The 14,866-nt window shown below is 38.1% G+C and overlaps 1 protein-coding gene across 2 annotated transcripts in view; it reads right to left on the bottom strand.

Annotated features, from left to right (window-relative positions):
* Positions 1-14,866, bottom strand: part of EXOC6 (exocyst complex component 6) — a 231,158-nt gene that overhangs the window by 133,273 nt on the left and 83,019 nt on the right. For both annotated transcript variants that reach the window (XM_044240115.1, XM_044240114.1), the window contains exon 9: positions 1,139-1,222. In XM_044240115.1, the coding sequence (XP_044096050.1) occupies positions 1,139-1,222 (84 nt within the window). The remainder of the gene's footprint in view (positions 1-1,138; positions 1,223-14,866) is intronic.

Raw genomic sequence — 14,866 nt, 5'->3', positions numbered from 1 at the left:
ATCCATTTATTTACTTACTTTAAGTAATCTTTATTTCCAACCAGGGGCTCAAAGTCATGACTCCAAGATCAAGAGTTGCATGCTCTCCTGGCTGAATCAGCCAGGTGCCCTGAGGCATTTTTGATCTCTAGGTAATCCTTATAATGAGGCTCTAATTCTTTGGATCCCTACTTCCTAAGGGAGACAACCTCTTATCAGCTACCTTGGGTGGCTCTAGGCTTTAGGCCTCTGTATTCCTCAAAATTCATGCTTTCCAGTTCAGCAGATGCCCCTAAGATAAAAGCCACAATAAGTACCTCATTAAACTTATCTGGATTTCTTTTTCTTTTCTTTTTTTTAAGATTTTATTTATTTATTTCACAGAGAGAGAGAGCACAAGCAGAGTGAGTGGCAGGCAGGAGAGGGAGAAGAAGGCCCCCTGCAGAGCAGGGAGCCCAATGTGGGGCTCAATTCCAGGACCCTGGGATCATGACCCAAGACAAAGTCTTGCTTAACTGACTGAGCCACCGAGGTGTCCCAAACCTATCTGGATTTCTACCTTCATTTAGGTTTTCCTGTTTTGTTTTATAGTTGGATATACTGAAGTATAAGTTATATACAATAAAACTCACTTTTTCATGCACTGTTTCTACAAGTTTTCACCAACACATCTTGTCAGATAATTATCACGATAACCAACATGCAGAGCAATTCCATATTCACTTAGTTTTTGTCCTGGCTATATGTTTCTACCAAATCCTTGGTGCACTTAAAAATAATTTTAAAACTTTAAAAATGTTTTATCCAGCATCTTTGTTTTTTCACTGGAATGATTAATCAAAGTAATAGTCTACCACATTGTCAGAAATGAATTGTCACTCCCTGATACTTTATATATCTACTTGTTTATCTATTTAATCACTGCCTATTTGTTTACTATCTAACTTAACTAACAGAATGTAAGCTCCTAAGAGAAGGAACTTAACCTGTTTTGTTCACTGCTGCACCCTTAGCACTTAACGAATTACTGGAAATGGTAGGTATTCAGTAAGTATTTGTTGTTAAATGAATAGTGAGAGATACATGCTCTGAAGAAATTAAAGCAGGGTAAGAGGCAAAAAGTGACAACACAACCAATTCAAAATTTTCACATACTTACCATATTTGACTGTGGTTGCAATACGAGTCTTGCTTGTTTCTTTCTTTGTTTTCGGTAATAATTTTCAAATGTTTCTTCATCACCCTAAAGTAACATCAGCAGAGTAATGAAACACACACACTACAAAACAGATAACTTCTTTTTTAAAAATTAAATAATTTAGGGGCGCCTGGGTGGCTCAGTGAGTTAAAGCCTCTGTCTTTGGCTCAGGTCATGATCCCAGGGTCCTGGGATTGAGCCCCACATCGGGCTCTCTGCTCAGTGGAGAGCCTGCTTCCTCCTCTCTCTCTGCCTGCCTCTCTGCCTACTTGTGATCTGTCAAATAAATAAATCTTTAAAAAAATTACTTAATTTATTTGAGAGAGAGAGAGCATGAGTTGGGGGAGAGACAGGGGGAGAGGGAGAGGGAGAATCTCCTGCAGACTCCCCGCTGAGTGGGAAGCATGATGCATGACCCTGAGTAATGACCTGAGACAAAATCAAGAGTCAGACACTTAAGCCACCCAGGAACCCAAACAAATAACTTCTTTACCTCTAGGAGTCATTTTAAATTTTCTAACAAATGGAATACAAACACTGAAATGATTCTTGCGTATTTCAGTGGAAACTGCATCATTTATATCATATCCTTCCATGTTATCAGATTCTAGTTCTTTTCATTGTCTTTGACCTATTTTGTATCTATGTTTAGGTAACTGATAAATACATAAATAGTATTTTGTCTGTTAATGACTTTAATTGATTTCCTCCCCTCTCCAAAAAAATAGTTTTGCCTCCATTTGCAATTCCTCTCAACATTCCTTTACTCCACATAATTTTTCCTGTTATTGGACTTTTTCTGTGAACTGATTATATCTCCTTGGTTCTCTCATATGGAAGTAATAAAGAAATTCTTCAACATGTGCAAACAAAACAAAAACACTGAAATGGTATTTCATACTGAATGTCAAGAATAAGTTTTTGGCCTTATAGTTCAAAACAGTAACCTTGTTTGTTATTATGACAATTATGAACACTAATTGTAAATTCAAGGAATTTTATAGTTACCCAACTTATCACTAAGGTTTACTAGATTTCTGACTGACCAACTCAAAATACAGCTGTCAGTGAGAGAACTAAATGAAGAAATTAGCTGTCATGCCTAAACTTCTGAACATGTCGTATTAAAACCCTACATGATCTGGAACCTTCCTCTATCTCCTGCTTCATCTCAGTATATTCAAAATATCATTTTCTTTTTATTTCCAGGCTTTCATACAAGATTTTCTTGAAATGTGCTTCCCAGTTCTCTTTTTCTGTGTATGACTTTTATTCAACCTCCAGGACTCACTATAGATGTTACTTCTTTTAGAAGCCTTCCTCAACTGCCTGAGGCTTGTTATCTGTGTTATCTCATAGCAACCTGCATATCCATAACATTGCACTTATCACACTGTGCTGCAACTTCTTAATTAGTAGTCTATCATATCAATAACAGCACGTTCTGTGATAATGAACATTTTCTGTATCTGCATTATCTTATATGGTAGCCACTAGAAAGATGTGGCTAATAGTAAGTATTGAGACCCTGAATTTTAATTTTCTTTAATTTTATTTACTTTACATTTAAACAGTTGCGGGGCTCCTGGGTAGCTCAGTTGGTTAAGCATCTGCCTTCGGCTCAGATCGTGATCCCAGGGTCCTTGGATAGAGCTCTGCATCAGGCCCCCTGCTCCATAGGAAGCTGGCTTCTCCCTCTGCCCCCCTCTCTCTGTCTCTCACAAATGAATAAAAAATCTTTTTTTTTTAAAGATTTTATTTATTGGGCGCCTGGGTGGCTCAGTGGGTTAAGCCACTGCCTTCGGCTCAGGTCATGATCTCAGGGTCCTGGGATCGAGTCCCGCATCGGGCTCTCTGCTCAGCGGGGAGCCTGCTTCCTCCTATGTCTCTCTGCCTGCCTCTCTGCCTACTTGTGATCTCTCTCTGTCAAATAAATAAATAAAATCTTTAAAAAAAAAAAATATTTTATTTATTTATTTGACAGAGAGAGATCACAAGTAAGCAGAGCAGCAAGCAGGAGAGGAGGAAACAGGCTGCCTGCTGAGCAGAGAGCCCAGTTCAGGGCTCGATCTCAGGATCCTGAGATCATGATCGGAGCTGAAGGTAGAGACTTAACCCTCTGAGCCTCCCAGGCACCCCATAAAAAATCTTTTTAAAAAAATTTAAAAAGTTTCATACAGGTAGTAGTTACCATATTGGATGACAGAGATCTATCTTTATCACTCTAAGTATGTTAGAACATGGTCCTGTCCAACTAGTTCACTACTGTATCCTTATCCCTTAGCACAATGTTTGGCACATGGAAGGCAATCAATTATTATTTCTTGAATGAATGAATGAATGACTAAACAAGTAAATGAATGACTATATAACTATTTCTTCTGTCTTCCTCTCTGCTTAAAAGGAGAATCCATCAAGAATGAGAAGAAAAGGCTGGGAACCCATTCACCTACTCAAGGCTCCAAAGAGAATCTAAGGGGGAAAAGTCAAAACTCTTATTTTCACTGAAAAAAACTTTTTCTGATAACTTTAATATTTAAGTAGTTATCAACAAAATGACTTTTCTTAGTGCCATAAAAAAAAGCTTATAATGCAGAAAGTAAGTTTAGGTAACCCTCAGGGCAATTCTTCCAGTATTTTTATACTCAAACAATTAAGAGGATTTAAAAAAAAAAAAGTTGTTCCTAAACATGTTACACAGTTTTACTTAGGTAACTAAATTTTTTGCACAATGAGTTTAATTAATGTAAAGGATATAATTTCAAATATATTAGAAATAAAACTATTATATCCTCATTTAAAATATCCAATGGTTACCTACATTTAAAAAACATATGAATACACTCTCTTTCTTTTTCTTTTTCTTTTTTTTTTTTTAAAGTAGGCTCCATACCAAGTGTGGAGCCTGATGTGAGGCTTGAACTTACAAGCCAGAGATCAAGACCTGGGGTATGATCAAGAGTTGGACACTTAACCAACTAAGCCATCCAGGTATCACTCCTTTTTCTTTTTTTTTTCCTTTTTAATTTTTAAAGATTTACTCATTTGAGAGAGACTAAGAGAGAATAAGCAGGGGGAGAGGGAGAAGCAGACTCCCTGCTCAGTGGGGAAGCCCAATGTGGGGATCAACCCTAGAACCCTGGGATCATGACCTGAGCCAAAGGCAGACATTTAACCAACTAAGCCACCCAGGCATTCTTTTTTTCTTTTTTAACTTATACTCCAGACTACTACTCTTACAGGGTTTTGGGTTTTTTTCAAATTTAATATGTTATTTTTTATACTATATTTATGTTTTTAAGTAAACTCTATCCCATATTGTAGGGCTCAAACTCATAACCTCAAGAATAAGAGTCACATGCTCTATGGACTGAGCCAGACAGGTATTCCTCTAACACTATAGTTTCTTTTCTTTTCTTTACTTTTTAAATATTTAATTTATTTATTTCACAGTGATGGGCAGAAAGGCAGGGAGAGAGAGGGAAGCAGGCTCCCTGCTGAGCAGAGAGTCCAATGCGGAGCTGAATCCCAAGACCCTGGGATCATGACCCGAACTAAAGGCAGAGGCTTTAATCCACTGAGCCACCCAGGTGCCCCTAATACTATATTTTCTAATGTAATATATTTTTGTTCTTATTTTATCTCTAAGGCCATAATTGAGGCATTGTGGTAATTTTTTCCTTCTAGGTTGAATTATCATTAAATTAGTACATCACTGATCAAAACAATCTAAATATTAATGTTATAGATAATTAATATAACAAAAAGTAAATTTTTATTGGAAATGAGTATCTTAATATGATGAAAGGGATTTTGGGGGGGAAACTAACAACATACTTTTTATTTTTCTTTATTTACTTATTTATTTTTTAAGACTATTTATTTAAGAGAGAGACAGAAAGGGTATAAGCAGGAAGAGGGGCAGAGGAAGAGGGACAAGCAGACTCCTCACTGTGCAGAGAGCCCAACTAGGTGCTTTATCCCAGGACCCCATGTTCATGATTTGAGCCAAAGTCAGACACTGAACTGAATGAGCCACTCGGGCATCTCAGAAACACACTTTTTATTAAAGATTCTGAGCTGCAGATTTAGTGTGTATAATTTACAGATAAATGCCTACCCTAAAAACTAATTAGTAAAGCCAGTCCTCATAATCAAACTATTAAGTCAATTGTATTTACTATCCCTCAAAAAAAGTCTAAGTTCATGTTTCACTTCAAATAAATATATTAATATGCATTGTAGAATATTATATTATGAAAACAACTGAGAAATAAATCATGAAATTATGAAAGTCATCAAGATTATTTTTATCCATTGTGATTGTTTTATCTACTCATGTACCTTAAAAACAAGATAACAAATCACTTCTCTTTACTTAAGTGCTGTTTCTCATTACTTAACTTATAACAACGCAGTGTAATATGCAGACAGAATTCTAAGTTATTTACAAAAAGAGAAGTATGATAAAAACAATAAAATATACCTTTAGTAAATGTGTGGACATACATAAAACTTCAGTGTTAAATTTTGGAAATAATAAAACCAAGTATAAAAGTCAGGAATAACACATGAATTGTGTTAGGGATGGTGATCATGCTGGAACTAATCAGTCTGGCAGACAGTTTTCATTTTAATTTAATATGAAGTCAAAAATATCACACAAGTAACGACTTCCACTTATGACACAACTTGGCAAAATAGCTTTTTTTTTAATTTTTTAAATTTTTTTTTTTGGGGGTACCTTTTGTTTCTTTTTTTTTTTCCAATTTATTTATTTTCAGAAAAACAGTATTCATTATTTTTTTCACCACACCCAGTGCTCCATGCAAGCTGTGCCCTCTATAATACCCACCACCTGGTACCCCAACCTCCCACCCCCCCGCCACTTCAAACCCCTCAGACTGTTTTTCAGAGTTTTCAGCATAAAAGTATTCATTATTTTTTGCACCACACCCAGTGCTCCATGCAATTTGTGCCCTCTCTAATACCCACCACCAGGTTCCCCCAACCTCCCACGCACCCCCCCCACCACTTCAAACCCCTCAGATTGTTTTTCAGAGTCCATAGTCTCTCATGGTTCACCTCCCCTTCCAATTTCCCCCAACTCCCTTCTCCTCTCTAACTCCCCATGTCCTCCATGCTATTTGTTATGCTCCACAAATAAGTGAAACCATATGATAATTGTCTCTCTTTGCTTGACTTATTTCACTCAGCATAATCTCTTCCAGTCCCGTCCATGTTGCTACAAAAATTGGGTATTCATCCTTTCTGATGGAGGCATCATACTCCACAGTGTATATGGACCACATCTTCCTTATCCGTTCGTCCGTTGAAGGGCATCTTGGTTCTTTCCACAGTTTGGCGACTGTGGCCATTGCTGCTATAAACATTGGGGTACAGATGGCCCTTCTGTTCACTACATCTGTATCTTTGGGGTAAATACCCAGGAGTGCAATTGCAGGGTCATAGGGAAGTTCTATTTTTAAATTCTTGAGGAATCTCCACACTGTTCTGGAAAGAGGCTGCACCAATTTGCATTCCCACCAAAAGTGGAAGAGGGTTCCCCTTTCTCCACGTCCCGTCCAACACATGTTATTTCCTGTCTTGCTAATTTTGGCCATTCTAACTGGTGTAAGGTGATATCTCAATGTGGTTCTAATTTGAATCTCCCTGAGGGCTAGTGATGATGAATATTTTTTCATGTGTCTGATAGCCATTTGTATGTATTCATTGGAGAAGTGTCTGTTCATATCTTCTGCCCATTTTTTGATATGATTATCTGTTTTGTGTGTCTTGAGTTTGAGGAGTTCTTTATAGATCCTGGATATCAACGTTTTTTGTCTGTACTGTCATTTGCAAATATCTTCTCCCATTCCATGGGTTGCCTCTTTGTTTTCTTGACTGTTTCCTTTGTTGTGTAGAAGCTTTTGATTTTGATGAAGTCCCAAAAGTTTATTTTCGCTTTTGTTTCCTTTGCCTTTGGAGACATATCTTGAAAGAAGTTGCTGTGGCTGATATCGAAGAGATTACTGCCTATGTTCTCCTCTAGGATTCTGATGGATTCCTGTCTCACGTTGAGGTCTTTTATCCATTTTGAGTTTATCTTTGTGTACGGTGTAAGAGAATGGTCGAGTTTCATTATTCTACATACAGCTGCCCAGTTTTCCCAGCACCATTTATTGAGGAGACTGTCTTTTTTCCACTGTACATTTTTTCCTGTTTTGTTGAAGATTATTTGCCCATAGAGTTGAGGGTCCATATCAGGGCTCTCTACTCTGTTCCGCTGGTCTATGTGTCTGTTTTTATGCCAGTACCATGCTGTCTTGGTGATCACAGCTTTGTAATAAAGCTTGAAATCAGGTAGCCTGATGCCCCCAGTTTTATTTTTGTTTTTCCATATTTCCTTAGCGATTCGGGGTCTCTTCTGATTTCATACAAATTTTTGGATTATTTGCTCCAGCTCTTTGAAAATACTGGTGGAATTCTGATCAGAATGGCATTAAAAGTATAGATTGCTCTAGGCGGTATAGACATTTTAACAATGTTTATTCTTCCGATCCAAGAGCATGGAATGGTCTTCCATCTTTTTGTGTCTTCTTCAATTTCTTTCATGAGTGTTCTGTAGTTCCTTGAGTACAGATCCTTTAACCCCTTTGGTTAGGTTTATTCCCAGGTATCTTATGGTTCTTGGTGCTATAGTAAATGGAATCGATTCTCCGATTTCCCTTTCTGTATTTTCATTGTTAGTGTATAAGAAAGCCACTGATTTCTGTACATTGATTTTGTATCCTGCCACATTACTGAATTGCTGTATGAGTTCTAGTAGTTTGGGGGTGGAGTCTTTTGGGTTTTCCATATAAAGAATCATGTCATCTGCGAATAGAGTGAGTTTGACTTCTTCACTGCCAATTTGGATACCTTTTATTTCTCTTTGTTGTCTGATTGCTGTTGCTAGGACTTCTAATACTATGTTGAACAAGAGTGGTGAGAGTGGGCATCCTTGTCATGTTCCTGATCTCAACGGGAAGGCTGCAAGCTTTTTCCCACTGAGGATGATATTTGCTGTGGGTCTTTCATAGATAGATTTCATGAAGTTCAGGAATGTTCCCTCTATCCCTATACTTGGAAGCATTTTAATCAGGAACGGATGCTGGATTTTGTCAAATGCTTTTTCTGCATCAATTGAGAGGACCATGTGGTTCTCTCTTTTCTTATTAATTTGTTCTATCACACTGATTGATTTGCAAATGTTGAACCATCCTTGTAGCTCGGGAATGAATGCCACCTGGTCATGGTGGATGAGCTTTTTAATGTGCTGTTGGATCCTGTTGGCTAGGATCTTGTTGAGAATCTTAGCATCCATATTCATCAGTGATATTGGTCTGAAATTCTCCTTTTTGGTAGGGTCTTTGCCTGGTTTGGGGATCAGGGTAATGCTGGCTTCATAGAAAGAGTCTGGAAATTTTCCTTCTGCTTCAATTTTTTGAAATAGCTTCAGGAGAATAGGTGTTATTTCTTCTTTGAAAGTTTGGTAGAATTCTCCAGGGAATCCGTCAGGTCCTGGGCTCTTGTTTTTTAGGAGGTTTTTGATCACTGCTCAATCTTGTTACTAGATACCGGTCTATTCAGGTTGTCAATTTCTTCCTGGTTCAGTTTTGGGAGTTTATAGTTTTCCAGGAATGCATCCATTTCATCTAGGTTGCTTAGCTTATTGGCATATAACTGCTGATAATAACTTCTGATGATTGTTTCTACTTCCTTGGTGTTAGTTGTGCTCTCTCTCTTTTCATTCATAATTTTATGAATTTAGGCTTTCTCTCTTTTCTTTTGGATTAGTGTGGCCAATGGTTTATCGATCTTATTGATTCTTTCAAAAAACCAACTTCTAGTTTCATTGATATGTTCTACTGTATCTCTGATTTCTACCTCATGGATCTCAGCTCTAATCTTGATTATTTCCCTTCTTATGTGTGGAGTTGGTTTGATTTGTTGTTGATTCTCCAGTTTTTTAAGGTGTAGAGACAGCTGCTGTGTTCTGGATTTTTCAATTTTTTTGAGGAAGGCTTGGATGGCTATGTATTTCCCCCTTAGGACCGCCTTTGCTGTATCCCATAGGTTTTGGACCAAAGTGCCTTCATTCTCATTGGTTTCCATGAATTGTTTCAGTTCTTCTTTGATCTCCTGGTTGATCCAAGCATTCTTAAGCAAGGTGGTCTTTAGCTTCCAGGTGTTTGAGTTCCTTCTGAACTTTTCCTTGTGATTGAGCTCCAGTTTCAAAGCACTGTGATCTGAGAATATGCAGGGAATAATCTCAGTCTTTTGGTATCAGTTGAGTCCTGATTTGTGGCCCAGTATGTAGGTCTATTCTTGAGAAGGTTCCATGTGCACTTGAGAAGAATGAGTGTTCTGTTGTTTTAGGGTGGAATGTGCTGTATATATCTATGAGGTCCATCTGGTCCAATGTGTCATTCAATGCTCTTGTTTCTTTATTGATTTTCTGCTTTGATGATCTATTTCTGAGAGAGGCATGTTAAGATCTCCTACTATTAATGTATTCATATCAATATGACTCTTTATCTTGATTAACAGTTTCCTTATGTAATTGGCTGCTCCCATATTGGGGGCATAGATATTTACAATTGTAAGATCATCTTGGTGGATAGTCCCTTTAAGAATTATATAGTATCCTTCTGTATCTCTGACTACAGTCTTTAGTTTAAAATCTAATTTATCTGATATGAGAATCGCTACCCCATTCTTTTGAGGCCCATTGGCATGAAAGATGCTTCTCCATCCCTTCACTTTCATTCTGGGTGTATCTTTAGGTTCAAAATGGGTCTCTTGTAGACAACATATGGATGGGTCCTGTCGTTTTATCCAATCTGCAACTCTGTGCCATTTTATGGGCACATTTAGGCCATTCACATTGAGAGTGATTATTGATAGATACGTTTTTATTGACATCGTGTTACCTTTGAAGTCTTTCTTTCTGTAGATTCTCTCTATATTTCTGTTCAATGCTATTCTTAGGATTTTTCCTCTTTTATAGAACCCCCCTTAATATTTCTTGCAGTGTTGGCTTGGTGGTTGCATAGTCTTTTAAGCCTTGCCAGTCTTGGAAACTCTTTATCTCTCCATCCATTTTGAGTGTCAGTCTGGCTGGATAAAGTATTCTTGGCTGCATGTTCTTCTCATTTAGTGCCCTGAATATATCTTGCCAGCCCTTTCTGGCTTGCCAGGTCTCTGTGGACAGGTCTGACATTATTCTGATGGGCTTTCCTCTGTAAGTAAGGAGCCTCTTTGTCCTAGCACCTTTCAAGAGATTATACCTACAGTTATGATTCAGTTGACTATCAGGTGCCTCGATTTTTTTTGTAATCTGTAATCTTGGGTGGAGACCGTTCGGCCTCTAGTACATGAACACTGGTTCCATTCACAAGATTGGTAAAATTTTCATGAAGAACTCATTCCACTATATCTTCTAGACTTCTTTCTTTCTCTTCCCCTTCAGGGATTCCAATAATTCTGACATTGGAACGTTTCATGGCATCATTTATTTCCCTGATTCTGTTTTCGTGGTTTCTAAGCTGTTTGTTCCAGGCTTCCTCCTGATCCTTTCTATCTGTTTGTCCTCCAGCCCACTAATTCTATCTTCTGCCTCAGTTATCCTAGCTTTGAGAGAATTTAGATTAGATTGGAACTCATTGAGAGCATTGCGAACCTCAGCCCTGGTAGCTTTTAGCTCTGCCCTAACATTGTGAACATGATCTCTGGTCGCTTTCAGCTCGGCCCTAATCAATTCCGTTTGGTCATCCATGGCTTTCTCCAACCTAGGTATTGCCCAGATACTTGTTAGCCTGAATTCTCTTTCCGACATATTGTATATATTGATAGCCGTTAGCTCTGTTGCAGAAGGTCCATCCTCTGTATTTTTCTTCTGTTGGGCAGTCTTCCTCCTATTCATTTTGGTGAGAGATGACTGAACAGACGTAGCTGGATGTATTGACCATGGTGCAGTCAATGTGCACCCTGGAACACTTCTGAGCAATCAGGATTCCCCACCCAAACGACAGAAAAAAGAAAAGAAAAAGAAAAAAGAGAGAGAGACGGGAAGATGAAAGAGAAAGTTCAGCCCAAATGGGCCCCAAGGTAAGATTTATGAAGTATACAAACAAAAACAGACAAACAAAAAGACTGCCCACTGGCATTTCTGCCCCTGTAGAGATCCAGACGTGTAGAATTCTGATCTCAGGCTGATTTCATGGGTGATCGGAGTTCTTTGGTAGGTACTCAGCTCACTTTAGGGTACAGGTTGAAAAGGCGCCTCCTCCTACTTCCCTGCCATCTTGTCCCCCCTGGAAAAACAGCTTTTAACAGTTTTTCTGAATCATAACTTATATGAAAGAATGGTTTATTCGGGCGCCTGGGTGGCTCAGTGGGTTAAGCCGCTGCCTTCGGCTCAGGTCATGATCTCAGGGTCCTGGGATCGAGTTCCGCATCGGGCTCTCTGCTCAGCAGGGAGCCTGCTTCCCTCACTCTCTCTGCCTGCCTCTCCGTCTACTTGTGATTTCTCTCTGTCAAATAAATAAATAAAATCTTTAAAAAAAAAAAAAAAAAAAAAAGAATGGTTTATTCAATGTAACTTCAAAATTTTGGCAGCCCCAGAAAATACTCCAGTTATGTTTAAAAGATTCCACTTCACTAAATCATATTATTTCAGATGTTTAAAATTTTTTGAACAGAAAATGACACATCATAAGGATGCGTATTAAGATTAGCCAAAAGCACTGTTTATATTTAAACACACAGGACACAGTTTTGCATTCAAATTTTCCTATGTTCTCACTTCTGTAATCTCATAATACTCCCTCTTAAAAGCACTATATTCATTGTCAACAGCTGGGGAACAAAAGAGATCAGGACCTTAAATGAAAACTGTCATTAAGGGCGCCTGGGTAGCTCAGTGGGTTAAGCCGCTGCCTTCGGCTCGGGTCGTGATCTCAGCGTCCTGGGATCGAGTCCCATGTCGGGCTCTCTGCTCAGCAGGGGGCCTGCTTCCCTTTCTCTCTCTCTGCCTGCTTCTCTGCCTACTTGTAATCTCTGTCTGTCAAATAAATAAATAAAATCTTTTAAAAAAAAAAGATTTTATTTATTTATTTGACAGAGATCACAAGTAGGCAGAGAGGCAGGCAGAGAGAGAGAGAGGAGGAAGCAGGCTCCCTGCCGAGCAGAGAGCCCGATGCGGGACTCGATCCCAGGACCCTGAGATCACGACCTGAGCCGAAGGCAGCGGCTTAACCCACTGAGCCACCCAGGTGCCGCTAATGTGTACATTCTTAATGTGTATATTAATTAATCATTAAAGGAAACTTATCCTTTATTTGGCATCCTGGAAGTTTTTACACATCAAGGCAATGGACGATGGTAGTAGCAATGAAGAATAAGTATTTCTTTTATGAAGTTAAGCATAGTAGCCTCCAAGACGACCCCCCCAAGATATCTTGCATCTTCCCATCCCACATTCTACCAGGGTTGATCTATGTGACCAGTAGGATGTAGCAGAAGTAAAGGTAGGGCACCTGAGTGGCTTATTTGGTTCAGTACCTGACTTGGTTTCAGCTCAGGTCACAATCTCAGAGTTGTGAGATCAAGCCCTGCATTGGTCTCTGTGCTCACTGGGGAGTCTGCTTCTCTCCCTCTGCCCCTCTCCCCATTCATGCTCTCTCTAATAAAATTAACAAATAAAATCTTCAAAAAAAAAAAAGAAGTAAAGGTATGACACTTCCGATATTAGATTATAAAGGACATTATGGCTTCCGTATCAGCATCCCTGAGATCACTTATTCTAGGGAAGCCAGCTGCCATGTCACGAGGTTTGTCACTCAGCTTTGTAGACAGCCCATGTGGAAAGGAACTGAGGTCTTCTGCCAACAGTCATAACAGAAGCAAATCCCCCAGGCCCTGTCAAGCTTCAGATGATGACATCCCTCACTGACCTCTTGACTAGAACCTCAAAAGAGACCCTGAGCCAGAACCACCCAGCTAAGTCATTCCCAGATAGCTGACCTTGTGAAATAATAAATGTGCTGCAATAGACAACTAATATAATATCTTAGGTAGCTTTTTTTAAAAACAGATACCAAGTGATACAATAAGGAAGTGCTCAAAAGGGAGACTGTTCAAGAAGGAGGAAAACAAGAGAGGGAATGAGAGGGAGCCAATCAAGGGTGCCAGATTCAGGTAAAAGAAGTCTCTAAGAAAACGGGCTTCAGCCTATTCCCACAGTAAAACTCTAAAGGATAAGTTATACTGCAGAGGGATTTCTTTCTTTCTTTCTTTTTTTTTTTTTAGGGGAGAAACATGTTCTTTTATTGATGCAAGTACGTCCAGTCACAACAACTGACATCCTATGTCATGGTACAGCTTTGTACACAGAGTTCATCTCAAAATACCAAATATCATATACAGTATGCATCAAACTGGAAAAATAAAGGAGCAAATGCAGGCACAGTGTCAGATAAATATTAGAACTGATGACCCAGTGAAGTGCCTGGTTACTACTAAAAAGTAGCTTAAATGAAATTACAAATGAAAGGAAAGTAACTATAATAACAAGGAGGAATTAGCTTTACTAAATTTTGGCCATTTTACTTTTATAAATTTTTGGTCATATATACCAACCAGAAGTTTTCATGCTAATGGAAGTTTATTTACATTTATAGAATAGTAAAACCTCACTTACACAGTAAAAAGGAAAAAAGTCCTGCCTGAATTAGTCAAAACTGACATCTTTTAAAATGCAGCTTTCTTAAATTGATAGATTCTGTGTATTATAAAGATACAAAAATATACAGAGATCTAAATGTTCTTGAAAATTATAATTCAATAGTTAGTTACAATAACATATAAATTCTGAGAGTAATCATTTGAGTATTTGACTATTTGAATCATAGGTTACTTCTGAAAAATCACAAAGTGGACTAGTTAAAATTAAAACTATTGGTTCTCTACCACTGACTTTCAATTATCTTCATCATTTAATTGTGTTTTCTGTTTCTTTCATTTTAAATCATGAACAATGAAATGTAATTTAATATGCAATGTACCATTCTTAGGCAAGCCACACTGAAACCTCACATAGTATCTAATGGTTCAACACTTTTTTGTATATATGCTGCCGAAGCGAGCACAGTTCAACACTTTTTTGTACCAGGTAAAAAGATACACTCTTTTCCAGAGGGCTTAGTGCCTGTTGGTATAAGCTACCAGGATAAAATACATAAAATACTTTTATTAAAAATTGAGTGTGTTGTTAAAGACCCAATTACTAATCCAGCATATCTTTATGAAATATCAGATGCAATGAAAAGCACTAGGGAAAGAACAATACATGACACTCATGGTCACTATCTTTATGGATCATATAGACATAGAAGAAGGAAAATACAAAGTAACAGAAGAGCCTACGGGCACTCACTGCAGTTTACTGGGCCCCTATAAGACAGAAAAATTAAGCATTATCAAAGTCAAAAATCATTTCCACCAAATCCAAAAACCTATAGGAAAACATCTAATTTGAAAGGAGCTTTAAAAGAATCAAACCACAACACAGGCCACTTTAACAACTGAGATAATTAAGAACTTCACCTTGGTTAAGAAGCCAATATGATCTAGTTTAGAAACAAA

The sequence above is a fragment of the Neovison vison genome, chromosome 2 (assembly GCF_020171115.1).
Source record: "Neovison vison isolate M4711 chromosome 2, ASM_NN_V1, whole genome shotgun sequence".
NCBI lineage: Eukaryota > Metazoa > Chordata > Mammalia > Carnivora > Mustelidae > Neogale > Neogale vison.
The sequence above is the reverse complement of the archived record's forward strand: the minus strand, read 5'-3'. Positions and strand labels throughout refer to the sequence as shown.